The sequence below is a fragment of the Coturnix japonica genome, chromosome 4, assembly GCF_001577835.2.
Source record: "Coturnix japonica isolate 7356 chromosome 4, Coturnix japonica 2.1, whole genome shotgun sequence".
NCBI classification, from domain to species: domain Eukaryota; kingdom Metazoa; phylum Chordata; class Aves; order Galliformes; family Phasianidae; genus Coturnix; species Coturnix japonica.
Window position 1 is genome coordinate 64,712,156 of NC_029519.1, and position 18,592 is coordinate 64,730,747.

The 18,592-nt window shown below is 36.2% G+C and overlaps 1 protein-coding gene across 4 annotated transcripts in view; it reads right to left on the minus strand.

Annotated features, from left to right (window-relative positions):
* Window positions 1–2,766: 2,766 nt before the first annotated feature.
* Window positions 2,767–18,592, minus strand: part of PCDH7 (protocadherin 7) — a 253,194-nt gene continuing 237,368 nt past the window's right edge. For 3 of the 4 annotated variants that reach the window (XM_015862678.2, XM_015862677.2, XM_032443977.1), the window contains exon 3: window positions 2,767–7,057. In XM_015862678.2, the coding sequence (XP_015718164.1) occupies window positions 6,678–7,057 (380 nt within the window). In that variant the 3' untranslated portion in view covers window positions 2,767–6,677. The remainder of the gene's footprint in view (window positions 7,058–18,592) is intronic. The other variant, XM_015862679.2, reaches the window with a different exon arrangement.

The window sequence follows — 18,592 nt, forward strand, 5'->3', positions numbered from 1 at the left end:
AGTTTTGATTTCTGTTTTCGCAACTTATACGACATAGAAAACTAGATCACCATACCCTGCTATGTTAAAGTTGGCATTAACTTACACGCTTTGTTTTATCTTACCTTAGAATAGATGTAGGACCTCTCACCTATTCTCTCTGTCACTGGATAATGACAGAAGTGGAAACTTCTCTGGAATATTGAAGAGGATCTTCAAATCTGCTTCAAAAGCAAAAAGTGAGAAGGTTCTTGTGTAAATCTATGTGAACATACACTTCACTTTGTGATTTTTTTTTTTCTTTTCCTCTTTCTCTGTTACTGTTTTCCTTCTCAAATTCTCTACAGGGTTAGGGGGAAAAAACACAGCAGTTCATTCTATTAAGTTGCCTTCTTCATGACACACTTCATGATTTGCTGAACTGTTGAAGATAGGATTTTCCAAATGGGAGAAAAGATGCAAAATGTTGTACTGACCCTATTTTTACATTACTTTTCTCCTCCTGCTATGTTCTGGAAAGCAGTGGTAGTTCAGATGTCTAGATATTTCATTTTATTTTTTAAGAACCGTGATTATAGTGTAAATGTGAAGAAGTTGGTCACATTCCTGAAAACAGAAGGTGTTCTGAAACAACATTTTATGAAAAATATACACTAGTCTTTTCAACTCTGGCTTCCCCTGCAGAGAATGCTTTAGGAGTCTGCTGAATTTTGCTTTAATAAGCTTGCAGAGAAATAATAAGATATAAATATTTTAACCAATAATTAAACCTTTTAAAATACCACACCTTTTAAATACAATCACATACCTTATAATTAGCAATACTTTCTTGGAAATTAACAATACCATAGTGTAGATAGCTACAAATTGTGAATTAATATCTCCTTATCTTAAGATCTTTAAATAATTTTAAAAGTCTAAAGGGATTTATTTCTAACATTTCTGTACCAATTAGGCTATACTGATTTGCTGTTCTTTCTTCCTTCTCCCAGAGGCTACCCCATGCCACTGCAGAACACATATTTTACATTTTACTTATTTATTCATTTTCATAGTTTCTTGGTAAATATATTTAAGTAAGTTATTAAACCACCCATACTTGCTTCAGAAGAAACAGTGTTATGAACTGACTGACCAGAGTCCTGTCATATGATTAATATGCTAAATATTCTTGTCTCTCTAACTGTGGTATTGCTTTCTTTTTTGGCATAAACTAGATGATTTGCACATTTATGAACTATTAACCATCTTCTATGCACTCCCCTCAGGAGGCTCAATAAAGACATGGAATTATTTCTGCCTAGGTCACATTTATTAATTTCAGTCTCTGCATAAGATTTACATTTTACTGCAGTGCAAGAGGGAGAAATGGAGCCAGGGTTAAAGGGGCATATAAATTGTTAGCTTTCACCAGTTTATATTATCCTCTCTTACCACTCTGCAGTTCAGGAAATTTATTTTATCTTCCTTGTAATCACCTTCCTGAATGCATTTGGTAAACTAGAAGAAGGAAGATTAAAGACAAAATAAACAAACATAAGGTCATGCCTTGCATATTACATCTAGTATAAAATAAACATGAAAGTTTGATTGAAGTTACTCATTAAAATACTGCTACTGCTGAAAGGTTGAGGGGTATCTCATTCCAGTGTGATGTGGGAGATCTGGGGTCAGTTGGTGGGTTGAGTTCTCTCCATGAGCATGCAGATTTAGATTTCTGGTTATGGGAAGAGCAATCTTTCTTGACACATCCATTACAGTAGACCAGACAATGTTAACTGAAAGCACAGTCAGATAAAGAAATTTGCAATGTCAAGTTTATTTAAAAGAAAGAAGAAAAAAAAAAAAAAAAAAAAAAAAAAGAAGGAAAAAGGAAAAAATGTTCTGTCCAGACCATGTTTATTTGCAACAAATCAAAGCCTAACCTGTAACTAATGTAAATAGCTAGAAACAGCATTTTGTGTTGGTTAGTGGGGAATTCTATACAATAATGTGCAAAGTCTCTGTAGCAGTACTGTATTTACTACAAAACAATAGCAGCAATGAAGGTGTAAGGGGAACAAAAGTTTTCGCTTTTCTTTCCTCCCCTCCCAGGATATTTTTCACTTATCACAACAGATGCAAATCCCAACGAAATGGCTGGTTTGGAACTTGCTTTATTTTTAACAAAATAAGCAGTGCGTGAAGCAGAAGACAAACTGCTTCTCAGACATTCCTTCTTGAGGATAGTTTGTTCTCAGTCTATTGTTATGCTGAGATGGATTATTTGTCTCACACCTAGAAAGATCTGTAGCTTTTAATTTCACATTTTGCTCTTAAACAGTGTTAATTATTTTTCTCTTCTCACCATAGATGCTTCCCTGACACTTTAGGAAGTAAGAGTTATAAATTTTTAGGGGAAAAAAATAACAACCTTGCTGATAGCTGGAAAATTCCATACTCTGTAATGGAAATAACTGAGATTTTACTCAAACGTTACTATTTTTCTGCATATTCTTGCTTTAACTATTCCTCAAGAAGAAGCGATTTTGAACAGTAATGGGAGTCAACTGCAATCATTACAAGTACCTTATTTCTGAAAGTAGCTGTATGTTGTCCTTATTGTGAATAATTTCCACTGAGTTTCACTCTGTAAAGTAAATTCAGATACATCAGCAGCTAAAGAAGTGGCCAGTTACAAGACTGCATTCATCCTTGCTATGCAAAATATAGGTTAAATATGCAAGCTTGCATGTGTTTTAATCCAGTGAAAGAGGAAGAGTAAGTCACAGAAAGTACACTAGCAAATGGGCAACCAGTTGAACATGTTATATTTTAATTTGCAGAGACAAAAATGACAAGCAATTTATTTACATATAACTGTACAAAAGCAAATTAAATTATGTAAATATTTCATAAATAGAGGTGGACTAGCGTTTAATACATTTTGCCATGTTTAGCATAGTTGCGTGCATAGTGATTCATAATAAACAATGATAAATTGTTCTCTGCTTCACTATCAACATCCAAGTTGCAGAACAATAGTCAATGATTAATATTACAAACAGATCGTACCACACTGAATGCAAGTGCTTTAAAATTTAGGAAAAAGTTGTCTGAAAGCATACCCCAGGTAGCTGGTAAATATTGTCTTCTTTCTTGTGTTTATGCTTTTCTGTCAATAATACAACTTAACTGATGTAATTTCATCTCTATTGCTATTTCATCTGCTTCATTCCTTAAGGAAACACTATACGTTTTTTCACCAATGAAAGAAAAGGAAAAGTATTTCATTGTTCAAGTTCTTACAAGTGTTTGGTGATAGCTGTGATTATGGCAAATCTTCAACTATACTCCATGCTTTCCTACACGACAACTTCCTAGGGTAGACTTTCAGTCAATCATCTGAATCCCATTTAAATTCTTCCCCCACATAAAAATAATGTTTACCATTTTTTTATTTTTTAATTTTTTTTTCCTGAAACTCAGGCAGCAGGCCAGTCAGAAATCATATTGAATAAACATAGTGGATCTGAGATCCAAAATGAGCATTAGATTTTAGACCAAAGCTATTGAATTTTCTAATACATATAAAGTTATATATTAATGCATCAATCTATAAAGGTGCCCTAATGTAAAACACATGCAAAGGTCATTTGAGTTTACCATGGAAAGAAATAAAAGGATGATTTCAATACTGTACAACTGAAATGCAATGGCAGCAAAAAGCAATTAAAAAGAAATTGTCAAGTTTCCTGGCAACATGAACTGGTGACGCCTTGCTAAACAACTATAGTATAGACTGATCATTGCTCTCCAGGCTGCAGAATTGAAAACCAAATGAAGACAATCCCAGGCCCCCCACAAAGATTAATTTGGAAAAACAACAACAACAAAAAACCCGAACAAAACAACCCTCAAGACATATTTAAACCACAGCACTGTGTTAATAATGTTTAAGACTGGTCCATTAACTGAGTTTGGCAAAGGACTTGTTTTTAAATATATTTATAATTTCTCAGAAAATAAACAGGTAAATATACAGGTTCAAAAAGATTGGGAATAGCCCCTTATCCCTCAGTGTCTAAACCCAAATACCACTCTACCATAGTAACAGGTATAAAAGGCACAGTTGCATATTTTGCATTCACCCTAATTATTTTTTATAGTTTATTTATTTTTATACAAAAGCACTCTATTTATGGAGTGGCACCAGATTTAACCTATTTAAAATAAAAAGAGAAATACAAACACAAAGTATATTTGTGTGTCATGCCAGGTCAGAAGAGTAATCAGCATGTTAATAGTGGCTAGTTCTACTAGAATTGTTGTGAATACTTACAGTAGATAGAACTTAAAAAAAATTCTTTCACACCCATTTTAGTTCTAAGGAGATGCACACAGGTAAAGTATGTAATGACTGTCTTAATGTGGTGTGAAAATCGGTGAGTGACTGCTGATCCATTTAATCTGAAGGTCTTCTATGACCTGAATTATTAGCATCGCAGACAAAGGGTTTAACAATATATTGAACCAAGCTACCTATTTCTTTTGTGTGTGTAATTTTAAATAAAAAAAAAATAATTATCAAAGGAAATTCTGTTGAATGTTTATTATGCAATTGTGTATTCTTTTGAAACGTGCAAGAAAAATGTGTATACATTACATAAGCATTTTAGAAGCATTTTTAAACAGGTAATTACAGATTATACAAAGCAGTAACTGCTCTATGCAGTCTCATAACAAAGTACTGGTTTGCATGTCTTCATATTACTTAAATAATTAAACATATGAATGTTCAATCATTATTAATCTTTGATTTTCTTTCTAAAATGTGCCCATTCATCATAACTGCTATACAGTCTTATGTTACATGATGAAAGTAAACTTAAGAGAGAATGGAACAGCCAGAAATAGCATCTCTGACTAAATGGACAAGTGAATTCAAAATGTGATGAGCTGTATTGATTTAGCAACCTCTACTATAGGCTTTTTAAGGTTATTTCTAAGAAACTACCCAAAGCTACATTATGAATACAGTATCTAGAGAGCCATCTAACCATGCTTTAATGCCAGGTGAAACAGCCAGGGATTAGAATACTTCTCCCCTTCTCAGACAGTGTCCTTCAATTGTCACTTCCATGTGAATGTCTGCGCTGTTCATCATTATTACTGCAGCATCATCTAGGGAGAAACTGGCTTAAGTTCTGCACATTTTGTAGCTTTTATTGCACAAAAAACCTGTTTCATTTCCTCTTTCTTTCCTGAACTGCCCAGAGCTCTTGCATACTGTAGGCAGTTTGGATTCCTTCTGACTCATCTTGACCCACTAGGTGAGTATCATATCACATTGTTTATTTTCTACCTAGCCTAAATGTTCTGAGTCTTGACACTGTTTAGTATTGCACTTCACTTGGCTTTAATGCACTTGTGTTTCAAGAAAACCTGCATTACAGTTTTGATACAAATCAATCTGCAACACTGATGACAAAAGACTCAACAAACATTCCTTGTACTCTGAAAAGAAGGTTTTATATCTGAGTTGTGATATTCTCTTGTCATTGTATCACCACATTGTCCACCTTCATCCTACCAAGCATTCTCAATAACACAGCCTTCTAGCAATACTATTATTTTTTAATTTTGACTTCATAAAATCCCTGGAATTGGCAGTATCATACATGAAACATCTGCTGCAACATATCATGTCATCACAATAAAAAACTCCAGATCATTTCCTTTGGGCATTCAACTGAACCGCACGGGAAAAAAATTTGTCATCTGGGCTTGTAGAATGTGCTGCTGTGCAAATGTAACTGAAGGTGTGTTATGAGTACATGTGTATGAGTATATTAGTTTTCTATGCCAAGCCCCAATACTTAGCAGTTCCCCTGATCCATAGTGTGATCTTTGGCCTTTTTGTTATTACTATCTTCCCAGTTAGTCTTGTCCAAAAAAATGATTTCAAGAGTTTACCATTATAATGCTACGGTATATGTGTTACTAATTGTGTTTACATTGAAGTAATCATTACAGAGAATGAGAGAGGAGGAGAGAAAGAGATACAGCTAGAACACATTTGTTCTATGGATAAAACAGAACCAGAGTTCATGATTCATAAGAAACTTTGCCATGTTTCGGACGGCAGTCTCAAGCTGAACATATCTCTGTCACATCCAGCGTCAGATGAGAGGTGAGAATATTAAAGCTGTGGTCTTCACAAAGTGCTTATTAATGATTATTCCTTTACATTTATCTTTAAATCTGTATGGTTTCTGAAGGATTGTCCCTGGTGGGGATCAGCAATATTCAGATGATATGCTTTGAATATATTTTCCCTGACCTCAACAAGCCAGATGACCATTGAAAAAATGAGTGGCTTAACTCATGCTTCTGCAGAGGAGAAACAACAATGCGTTGTGTTCTTTTTAATCAAGCTCATTACTATGGGAGGAGTTTGCAACCATAGAGTTAGGGGAAAAAAATTGGTGAGGGGGGATTTGACATGCAAGTAACAACATTTTCTACATTGTACAGTATAGTCAGGCAGACAGTATAATTAAATGCCTGCTATGGAGGCAGAAGTGGCAAGCAGAGCTTATGTCTCTTTGGTGGCCTCCTCTTTTTGTTTCTTAATTTTGTTAAAATTGTTTTGATTTTAAGACTTTTCCCTCTTTTCTTGCTTACAACATGAAAGAAATTCGTTGCTGCTTTTTAGCTTACAGGTAAACTTCTCTTCTAGTTAAAGTATTGACAGGAGATGGCTTATATTCCCCTGTCTGCGTAAGGGGGATATCTTCTGGATTGCCTTCTTCTTTTTTGCTGAAACTAGCGGCGCTGAAGGTCTCATAGGATGAGGTCAACTTTTTGTTAAGGAGGTTTCTGTTGCGATCACCCATGAGGGAAGCTTCTCCATTGGCCAGCTTTTCCTGACTGCCCCGTTCATCAACAGGCATGAACGTGGAGAGTTTTGGCTGGCTCTTCTGCTTTCTTTCAGGAGACGTGCGAACTGGCATCCAGCAGGAGTCCGAGTGGCCATATTCATCACACTCTCGGGTACACTTCCCTGTCAGGGCTACATCTGGCAGAGGCCTTGAATCTGAAAATAAAATAGAGTTGCCTTTACAAATGAATACTGCAATGTCTTCCAGTGAAAATGAGAATCCTTAAATCTAAAAAAAAAACTTTTAAAAGTCTTAGTATCAATTTTGCAATAACTTCCTTAGCTATATCTTCTTTTATGCTGCATATGCTCATACGCCAAAAGCATATCAGTACTTTAATGTAAATATTAAGAACTGAAAAGTAAAAATATTGTCAGTTACTATGTTTGTCAATGAATCTCAAAAGCAAAGTCAAATTTGGCATTAGTTACTGATTTTTTGCTGTCTAAAAGAGTCAACCAAGTACTTAATTCTCTGCTGTCAGTTTATTTGAAATTATTGAAAATAGCTTTCTTTGATTTTTATGTAACTTATGTGAAAGGAGTATAAGGTTCTGGAACCTGCAAACTCTTATGATCATTCTTAATTTTTGGCGTTTGAGCAGGTCTGCAATTGACAATAAGACTCAAATTTAACACAAGGTGAATCTCTGGATGTATTTCTCATGGTATGGTATTTGTTGTTAGGACACAGTATGAGGGCTACAATCAATGATTAGTAGTAGCATATAAAGAAACTGCAGTTGGTTATAAGTATGTGTAACCTAGCATGTACTGGTAATGCTGTTATACGTGCTGTGTATGGTAATGTAGAGAGGTAGGGAGAATCTGAATGCTGCCTGAATTAGTACATTGACAGTTTTCATGTGATGTGCTGTGTTAAAAGGTGTCCTGTTCTAGATCACTGCAGCTGCAGTGGACTTATTTTAAGGACTGGATAGGATGTTGAAATTCATTCTTTTCTTCACTTTATCCTAATTTATGATCTATGAGATATAAGTAAAGCTGCCTACAAAGAAACAAGATGAATCAAAGTTAACAAGGAACAAAAATCAAAAAAGGTAAATTTAATTTTACTTTGTATTTTATATGACTTTCATATACTAAAACTTATATGACACAACTTCTAGGTTTCTTCTAGAAATAATAATTAAAAAAAAAAAAAGAAAAAAAAAAAGGAGTAAGGATCTTCAACATAGAAATAAATAATAAGGTATTTCATATGGAATGCAGCCTTTTTTACCTTCCCAATATCCCACCCAAATTTGTGGGAACTGTAATTTTATCAGTCTTCCAGAAGTCTATTTAGTCTTAATTTTATTCCTTGAAGCTTGCCCGCTTTTTTATTTATATTATTTTTGCTGCCAAATGGCCCCCTGAAACAGTTACAATTCAAAGTATTAAATCTATATAAATTCATAGCTTATAGAACAAGAAAAAAAAAAAACATTCCTGAGGTTTATTTCAAAAAAGAAAATTCTTTGCTTTTCTTTTGGTTTAAAATATATACTAGCAGAGAAGTCGTGTATCATTTCAGCATCTGCAGATTTAATCCTGATAAATCTCCAACAGCTCTTGAAAGTTGGATTTACACGCAACTCCTATTGATTCATTCATTCATTTGGCTATTTTTTATTTAATTATTCATTGCAAGATTGTAAAAATGTGCAATACTTTGTACTTCAGTACATCACTGAACTCAGTGAAGAAAACAGCACTGACATTTATATAGCAGTAATTGTAGCCAAAATGTGTAAGATAGCAAGGAGGGAAACAAAGTTGTTTTTTGTTTTGTTTTCAGTCATACTTTTTTTAAGACTTCTGCAGTTAGACTCAGCCATGACTACTGCATTTGTTTCAATGAAGAATACAAAGGCTATGGACAGTTATCAGTTTAGTTTTCAGATACCTATGTTCTGGAGATGCTCACGAAAGACAGGGAATGTAACAGGAAAATTGACTATTACTTTTCTGCTAAATCTAATATTATTCTGTCACATCCTAAAGGTAAGATGCATAATTAACTGCTGAGCTGTATCTAATGTGCTTTGATTGTTAAAGCTGTTCTTATCTATCTAAAATAAAGCAAACCTACGTTCCACCTCAGTCTTTATAAGGTTTTCAACTAACACATTATTTCTGGAAAATGACCATTAAACATTATGCTTGCTACTACTATTAAGTTATTACTCTGGAAGAATGTAAAGAAATACTTCACAAAAGAACTGTTTGACCTTTACTTAAAACATGAGTGTGTGTTAATTGAAAAATGTTGCTGTTAGTTTTTTGTTTGTTTGTTGATCTTGAAACTGGTAATGTCTCACAATATTTGAGGGTTTCTTTCTAGTGCAGTAAGTCTTAACCCAGCAACACTTCGGTTACTAAAAATCCACCCCATGCTAGCTGAACCATATTCATGAAAGTTTACCATTTTGCATCGTTCTGTTTACATATTTACTTCTAGACAAACGCAGAATCCCTTATTGTAAAATAAAGCACAAAACATCGTGTGAAATCAGCTTTACAGTGCAATGTACTACTTTATTAAGCAATAGCCTGTAAGTCAGAGTGTGGCTCATTTTATCATTCATCTCTTATTTTTTTGAGATAAAGCTATTCTGCATGCCTAGAAAGGAGCTCAAAGAAACTGGATGGAGGAGGATACCAAATATCCTCACAGGATAATCAAGACTCATAACAGGGGGCACTGCCTAGGCTCGATGGAGCAGTGGCAGATGGGAATCCAAGTCAAGGACTCCAGAGGAACAACCACTCTGTCGGGTACCCTCCCAGGGCTATTCCAGCATAGCCATCTGCCCTGTTGTCTGGGAATGAAGCCAATGGCCATGAGTCATCAGCAGCTGATCTGATCATCTTTCAGTCTAGGAGGGATTGCTGTCATGGGATTTAGGACATGATATGGGATGCAGAAGAAAAGCTGTTGGGGATTGTATGGGACTTCATTATCAAATGTTTAGGGGAAGGATCAAAGGTGGGAAAATGGGTTGAGGGAAGGCAGACCTACATATATATATATATACACATACAATCCTAAAATACAGAAATATATATAATCCAATGGTATATATGTATATATATATATATATATATAGTATATCATATATAGAATCATAGCATCATAGAACTGTTTGAGTTGGAAGGCATCTTTACAGGTCATCTAGTCCAGCTCCCCAGCAATGACCTTCAGCTAGATCAGATTGCTTAGAACCCCAAACAGCCTGACCTTGAATGTCAGGTCAACCACTACCTCTCTGAGCAATCTATTCCAATGTCTCACTGTAATAAACTTTTTTCTAAAACCCAGTCTAAAGCTCCTGTCTTTCATTTTGAAACCATTTTTCCTTCTCCTATTACAAAACCCTTACAAAAACGTATGTCCCCTTCTTTATTCTAGCTCCCCTTCTGATACTGAAAAGTTGTTATAAGGTGTCCATGGAGCCTACTCCAGATTGAATGTAGTGAATATTTATAGTAAATATGTGTATATATGTGTATTATATGTAGATGCATTATATACACACATACACACACATACTCACTATTGATCTCCAATGCTGTTGAGCAAGAGAGAGGAGTAGAAAAAGAAATTCCATCCACAGGTGCCATGTATTTTTGAGTTGTTCTGTGTGGCTTTGATATGCTAGCTGTGTTTATGTGTGGCATACAATTGTGCTCTGTGCACATGCCTGCTGGGGACACATCTTCAGCTTTGTTTCTTGTTGAACCCACAGACATCGAGCTGCAGCAGCCTTGCCTCCTGTAGGCTATTGGTTCCTGTGAGATAATTTTCCCCTAAAACACCCTTCAGTTAGCATTTGGCACATACAGTTAATGTAGTCTTCTAGTCCACTGCTTTCTTGCATCTGTTTTAAGAGCTTAAATCAAGATCGCATTTAAGCCCGCATTTAATCTAACATGCTAATGAAACCTGTTTTCTGCTCTTCTGTTTAAAAGATGGATATAACTTCAGCATTTAGTGGTGAGGTGTGGGGTAGGAGTAATTTTTTTCTGTCATTTCTGTCTTAGTTATATCAGAAGATGAGTTATACAAACAGTGCTTTAATGACTATACTATTAGAAATAACTAAACTAGTCAAATGAAGACTAGGGTACCTCTAATACACCTCAGTAGATAACAGAGATTTACCCTTCTTTACAAATAAAACACCACACAGCTTTAACTACAAAGTAATTAAATGTACTTTTGCTAAATCTCTGAACAGATTGACCTTCTTTTGCAGACTAGTGACCTTTAGCGTCTGTTTTCATATTATCTAACCAGGGTTGTGAGCAATCTCTGAGTCTGAAGGGAAAAAAAAAGTTTTCTCCTCTAAAATAAGTTGCATCCAAACTTATCTCTAAATAACATGATTTAAAAATACTCAGCATTTTAAAAGATAGACACTTCAACAGCAATCACCCTACTAGCTGACAAATCTAATAGAATAAGACACAGTAAAGAACTTGTTATCACAGTTTGCAAATCATCAAAGAAGAGAATAACAGATTGCTAAAACAGTTATATATTTTGAAACAGATTCAGATATATACTTAAAATGCTAGTTATTAACAAATTTTATCATACTGTTAATTATTAAGAAAATAAACCTGGGAGGATGGCATTTCTCGTCATATAGACATTCACAGATTTTGAATTTAGTTTTTAGCTGTTTGTACATAGAATATTCAAATTTAAGCACACTATACAAAAAGTTACCTTTAGAAGTGAATATCAAAGAAATCAAATTTCACTTGCATCTGCTCAGACTTGAGCTTAAAAAGAATGGAGAACATTGATTACAGGGTCTCACAGAAGAGAAGGACTGCAGCCTACTTTCTTATTGCATCTCATGTAGGATTATACCAAAAATTTTGCAGCGTTAAATGATAATTACCGTTTAAAAATAAAATATACTATTGATTCAACAACTCTTTAAAAATCAATTGCTAAGTTCTGAGAAATTTTCCATAAAGCTCTGTATGAAAGCATGTAAATGAATGGAGTTATTTATATGCATGATCATGTTTCTATTGATTGTAGCTAGCTGTTGCCTTAGGACTTGAAGGATTGCTTGTTATAAAAGAAAAAAAATAAATAAATTGCGGGCATCTAGCATGGTAGTGCTGAGAGGGGAAACAATGATCATTGACCGTTTAATCCCAAAAAGCTAACAGCTAAAATACTCCACCCAAATAATTTTCTTTTATGTTCTCTTTTCCCATTCAGAAGAAGGTCAATGAGGTCAGTGTATGTGAACAAGGACAAAGTATTATGAATACAGCAGTCAGTGAGAATGTTATAAATTATGTAATTTAATGTATACACATACATACTGCAGAATTAGAGTCAAAGCTGTACACTCACCCTGGCTTCAAGTTTTTCATCTACCCATTCTTGTATATTTTAAGAGAAACCCACTTTTAGCAATTAGACCTGATATGGTACCAGAATATGCTGTATTTCTGAGGAAGATGTATGGGGCTTTTCATTTTTACATCTTTTGTAAATCACACATAAAACTTACAGCACCAATGGGCTTCATACCCAAGTAGTCTAATGTTCTGTTCCATTTACTGAAATATAAATCTCTTCAGAGCAATACTGAATTCCTATCCATCTGCAATAGCTTGAACACTCCCAGAAATAAGAACTCAGCACCAAGAAAGTATTCTTAGTTGTAGACTTTTTCTGGAGTACATCACTGGAAAGGTCACTTAATACTACAGTAGTATGAAAATACTTTAAACCACACAGCTTGGTCCATGTGATCTGAAGAGTCACTGTTAGATGGTGTGCTGAATTGAATCTATTACAAATCAATGGCTGCATGCAGATTTTGCTGCTATTCCTGATAATAGCCTGGCATGTTTCCAGTTATTGAAAGTCTGTGAAGAATACCTGTTCAGTAGTTTGAGTCTATGGTGAAAAAAAGGAATAGCTACTCATTTGCAGAAAGAACAGACACTGTGGTTTGGATGTGTCAGTTCTCACCCCACATTTTCCTAGGCTATGTACACAAATACATTACATTCAGAGTGCTACACAAAAATTCAAGAAGAACACCATCAAAGCCATATAATTGAAATGGAGTTCATCTACATAGCTTTTATGTTAAATGGTTATCTGTTTTATAAGATGCATGATTGGAGAAACAACAGAGCTCTTAAATCATCACAAGTATTGACTACATGATCAGAGAACAATAATGCAGAAGAGAGGGTACACACTGTAGAAATTCATATTTTGAGGGGAAAAAAAGCACTGAACTACAGAGAGCTACAACAGTACAGGCTTTGAAATTCCTGCCTTCTAATTGCATCAATTCAGGAACTACAATCTGTAAATGCTGTGGTATATTCCTGACATGCCAAGACACTATTAAAACACTTAAACATGTTTGAAGGCATCAGCAACTTCTTTCTCCGCACCTTAGGCTAAATACAGTTAAACAGCAATTGAACATATCTCAAGAAGCATTTAGTGCCCCAAGGCTTTTACTACTGTCATTCTGAATGTGGCATTATCATGTGCTGCAGAGACAGTGCATGCTATCTCTAAAGCAGTCCTCCTGAATCAAGTCAAACATAGACCCACTGTTTGAAACATGCCAATTGCACTGAAGTAATTAATATATTAATTGCTTTTGGACTAAAACAATTTCAATTATATTGTGCAGAATTCTGAAATGTTTTTCAGTGCTCAAGAAACATTTCAGAGGACAGAAAGTTTTATATGTGCATTAATAGAATTAGTAATATATTGAGAGGAGGTGTGATGATAGGATATAAAATAATGAATTCTGAACCCTTTTATTCTGTTCATATTTAAGGAAAAGGGATCACAGAATGAAAATAAGAACTTAAAGTACTTTACTTGAAATATGACATGCATCTTACACATTAAGTATCATAGTATCATAATCTTGTGTGGGTTGGAAGGGACCTTAGAGATCATCGAGTCCAACCCTCTGGGATTCGAGCCTCCTGTGTAGCAGAGCGGCACTTCTACCACTTGCGCCACAGGGGGGATTCGAACCCAGGCCTCTGGTGTTGCAATGCGTATTCTATAAACAATTACCAGGACCAGCAAGACCTACTGAACTAGCATGCCAAAAGTTCAAGTATTTAGCTGATTTTAAGTGAGAGCATAGCTGAATTTTCAAAACAAATGTGAAATGCTTTGCTCTTTATCACTAAAATGAATTCAAATAAACAAATAAATAAAGCATTACTATCAGACAAATAACTGATTCTTCGACATTTGTATACCTTAGCAAGAATGAGAATACACTTCAAGGAGAAAACGGTATTTTTCATGTACCAAAAAGACTTACATAGTAAAGCAAGGGTGGGAACAATCTATTTTGCGCAAGAAATCAGGCTAGAAATAATAATTAAATAAATAAATGAAAAAACTTTGAGGATAAATATAGTGATGGAAGGTTACAGAGTTTCCACCATTAGGATATTTTTAAGAACGCCTAGACAAACTTCCTCCAGGGGCAGTATAAACAATGCTAATCAGCTAATCCTACCTTGGGAAAGGATAGATATACAAAATGATCTCTAAATGTTCCATTCAGCACTGCAGTTCTGTTAATGTGATTACTAGCACTTATCAGTTTTGGTCGCAACCTCCGTAGCTGTTTCTCTTCAACATTTTAGATGAATAAAATGAATAAAACAAATTAGCATTTAACAAATGAGTTAACTGAATGAATACAGAAAGAAAAAATTAGTAATGAAGTTAGTAATATTAGGAAACAACAACAAATCCAAAAAAAGCAATGTTCTGACACCCATTAAGCCTGAAAATGGTTTAATGAGTTAATGAGTTTAATGATTTAATGTGGTTTTTTTTGTTGTTTTGTTTTGTTTTTGACTAACACAAGTTGTTCTGTTACAGGCCAGAGTCATATTAATCAACTGCTTGTCAGTAGAGAATCATAATGTAGGTTGCATACAGTATAGTAAGGGATATAAAATTTAAAATAAAGAATTCTACAGAAATACTAATTTTGTTACTTGATTTTGTATTACTTGGTAATACAAAAGAAAGTATACCAGAAACACATAGCTTTTTCTCATTTAATTTGTTTTTATCACATAGTTGTGGCTGTTTTATTTCATTTTGTTTCAGAAGACCAATAGCACATGTATAATGAATGAGAAAGCAAAGCAAAAAGTAGGAAAGTAGGATTGCTACCCTGGACTTTAGGAGAGCCAACTTTGATCTCCTTCGGGACCTACTTGGGGCTATCCCGTGGGCCAGGGTGCTAGAAGGCAAGGGGGCCTGTGAGAGCTGGTTAGCGTTTAAACGGCTCTTCTTCCAAGCTCAGGATCGGTGCATCCCTGTGACTAAGAAATTGGGAAAAGGTGCAAGGAGACCTGCATGGATGAGTAAGGAGCTCATGTGCAAGCTCCGCGGAAAGAAGAAAGTACATGATATGTGGAGAAAGGGTCTGACCACTTGGGAACAATATAAGAATGTAATCAGGGACTGCAGAGATGTGACCAGGAAGGCCAAAGCCCACGTGGAGTTGAATCTAGCTAAGGAGATAAAGAATAATAAAAAAGGCTTTTTTTAATATGTTAACAGCAAAAGGAAGGCTAGGGAGAATGTGGGCCCCATACTAAGTGAGGGGGGAGTTCTGGTAACGGGGGATGCTGAGAAGGCAGAAATACTGAACGCCTTCTTCGCTTCTGTCTTTAGTGAAAGGGCTCTCCCTCAGGAATCCCAGACCCTGGAGGTTGATGAGAGAGTCCGGGGAATGGGAGATTTCCCTTTAGTCAGGGAAGGAGCGGGGGTCCGTGAGTGCCTAGGAAACATTAAGGTCACAAATCCATGGGACCTGATGGGGTGCAATCCACGGGTGCTGAGAGAGAGCTGGCAGAGGTCATTGGCTGAGCCGCTCTCTGTAATCTATCAGAGGTCTTGGAGAACTGGGGAGGTGCCTGAAGACTGGAGGACGCCAATGTCACTCCAGTCTTCAAAAAGGGCAAGAAGAAAGACCTGGGTAACTACAGGCCAGTCAGCATCACCTCTGTCCCAGGGAAGGTGACGGAACAGCTTGTGCTGGATGCCATTCTTCAACAACCTGGGTGATAAGGAGGTTATCAGGAGTACTCAGCATGGGTTCACCAAGGGGGAGTTTCGTGCTTCAACTAGCCTGGTGCCTTTTATTGAAGATGTCGCTAGGCTGGGGTGGACAAGGAGGAGGCGGGTAGGAGTAGTCTTACTTGATTTCCAGAAGGCTTTGATACTGTCCCCCATGATCCTGTATAACAAAGCATGAGGAGTATGGGATAGATGAGTGGACGGTGAAGTGGGTTGAGAATGTGCTTGATCGTGGCAGAGTGGCAGAGGGTTTGTGTTGGCGTGCAGTGTCTGGCTGGAGGCCTGTAACTAGTGTGTCCCCAGGGGTCTGTACTTGGGTCCGGTCTGTTCAAACATTCTTCATCAACGACCTTTGATGAGGGATTGTTGACCACCCTTCGCAAGTTTGCTGATGACACGAAGTTGGGAGGTATTGGCTGTGACACGCCTGAAAAAAAAAAAAGAAAAAAAAAAAAATGCTGTGCTCCCATTCAGGAGACCTGGACAGCGCTGGAGAGCTGGGCAGTAAGAAACCGGATGAAGGTTACAAAAAGCAAGTGTAGAGTCTTGCACGCTGGTAGAAATAATTGCATGCTATCAGTACAGGGCTGGGGAAGACTGCTGGAGAGGGCTCTGCAGAGAGGGTTTCGCTGGGGCGTCCTGTTGGACGACGATTGAACCATGAGCCAAGCAGTAGTGCCCTGTTGTAGCCAAAAAAGCCAATGGGCATACTGGGGTGTTTATTTTAAAAAGGCGTTTGTCCAGGCAGTCGAAGGAGGTGATCTCCCCCTCTACTTGCCCGTGGTGAGTTCTCATCTGAATACTGTGTCCAGTCTGGGCATCCCCAGTACAAAAAAAGACAGGGATCTCTTGAAAGAGTCCAGCGGAGGGCCACTAGGATGGTGAAGGGGCTGGAGAATCTCCCATATGAGGAAGACTTTAGGGGAAACTGGGTCTGTTTAGCCTTGAGAAAATAAGGCTGAGAGGGACTTGATTCCAGGTTTATAAATACCTGAGGGTTGTGGGACGCTAGTGGTGAGTCTGGTCTTCTTTTCAGTAGTTGCGGTGGGGATAGGACTAGGGTAATTGGGATGGAAGTACAGCATAGGAAGTTCCGCACGAATGTGAAGAAGAACTTCTTTACAGTGAGGGTGACAGTACCTGTGTGACGTGGTGTAGGGAGCCTGCTTTGGCGGGGGGTTGGACTCGATGATCTCTAGAAGTCCCTTCCAACCCCTACAATTCTGTGATTCTGTGAGAATTAAGAAGTACAAGCTTATGTATACAAAATACAGTATCCTGAACTTAAATTCCCTAGATTTTCATTTTCTTGATTTAAATGTAATTGTTGCAAGCCTCATAATCCCTTTAAATCCTTTGATAGCCTGACTTATTTCTATCAGTGAAATGGCAATGTATCTTCTAGAAAAGTAGGACTTTGCGTGGCTTCCTGAAGTAGCACAGACATTAAGATGTAGGACACATTTAAGCTGTCTAATTGTTCTGCCAATAGGATGCTGAAGTATTAATCTGCCACAATGTCATATTACAGATCTTTATTTTTTTCAGTAAAACATGTCAGTGTTTAACAAACTTTGAGCTGAAACAATTCATAGAGCAATTAGAATGTCAGCTTTTTAAAGATGACTCAAGAAAAATCTGCATCAGCACTCAAAAGTCAACATAATTTCCTTGATAATGATACCAAGGTTATGGAACCACAGGAGCTTGGAGGGAAGAGAACCTATTATTAGCTTATCTATCTCAGCTGTATATTGTGCTACCAATTTATTTCTTGGTATAATTTTGTACTTTTCTTCATTAGAAAGGGATGCCAGATAGAGAGTGATTTTAATTCATTTCTTCAAGATACAAGAGAGATAAGAAAGATTACATGATTTTTCACTTCACTGCAATTTATGCCCATCCATAAGGAAACTTATGGGAGTTACTACCATTTTTTAGAGGGTACTAATAAATACATTTTATCCATTCAGACATCTCAAAAGATGTTGAATACTATTATATCTCAAGGATATTTCATAGCTATCTCAGAGAATACTCTGTAACCATACTGAAAGATGAAAATATAGGTTAAAAGCTTAAGTAATTGAAAAGAAACATACATCCTCACTCATGGCTGCATAACTGTTTAGCAGAACAAATGGAAGGAAAAAAAGACAAAACTGAATCAGTTGTGACTACAGGCAAGAATTCAAACTGAAATGAAGTTTGGCTTTAACACAGTGTTTTCACTCTTTTATAACTTCCAATGAGTTACTTTTTTCTTACAGAATTCATCTGCACAAGGTACTTACTTGAACTGATTGTCTTAGTAAGGCCATTGCATTCTTGCAACTCTCTACTTTCTACAGCAATACATTGCTATATTCTGAGTGTTATTTCATTTCTGCACATACAGAGTAAAACATTATGTAATATCATATGTTAAATATATGTGATTCTTTTCATAAAAAAAAAAGAATTACTCCTTTTCTGAAGAGGTCTGTGTGACCTGCGTATTTTTTGGAAGTCACAGACCCTCAAAGTTAAAGCTAAAGCTCTTTATATTG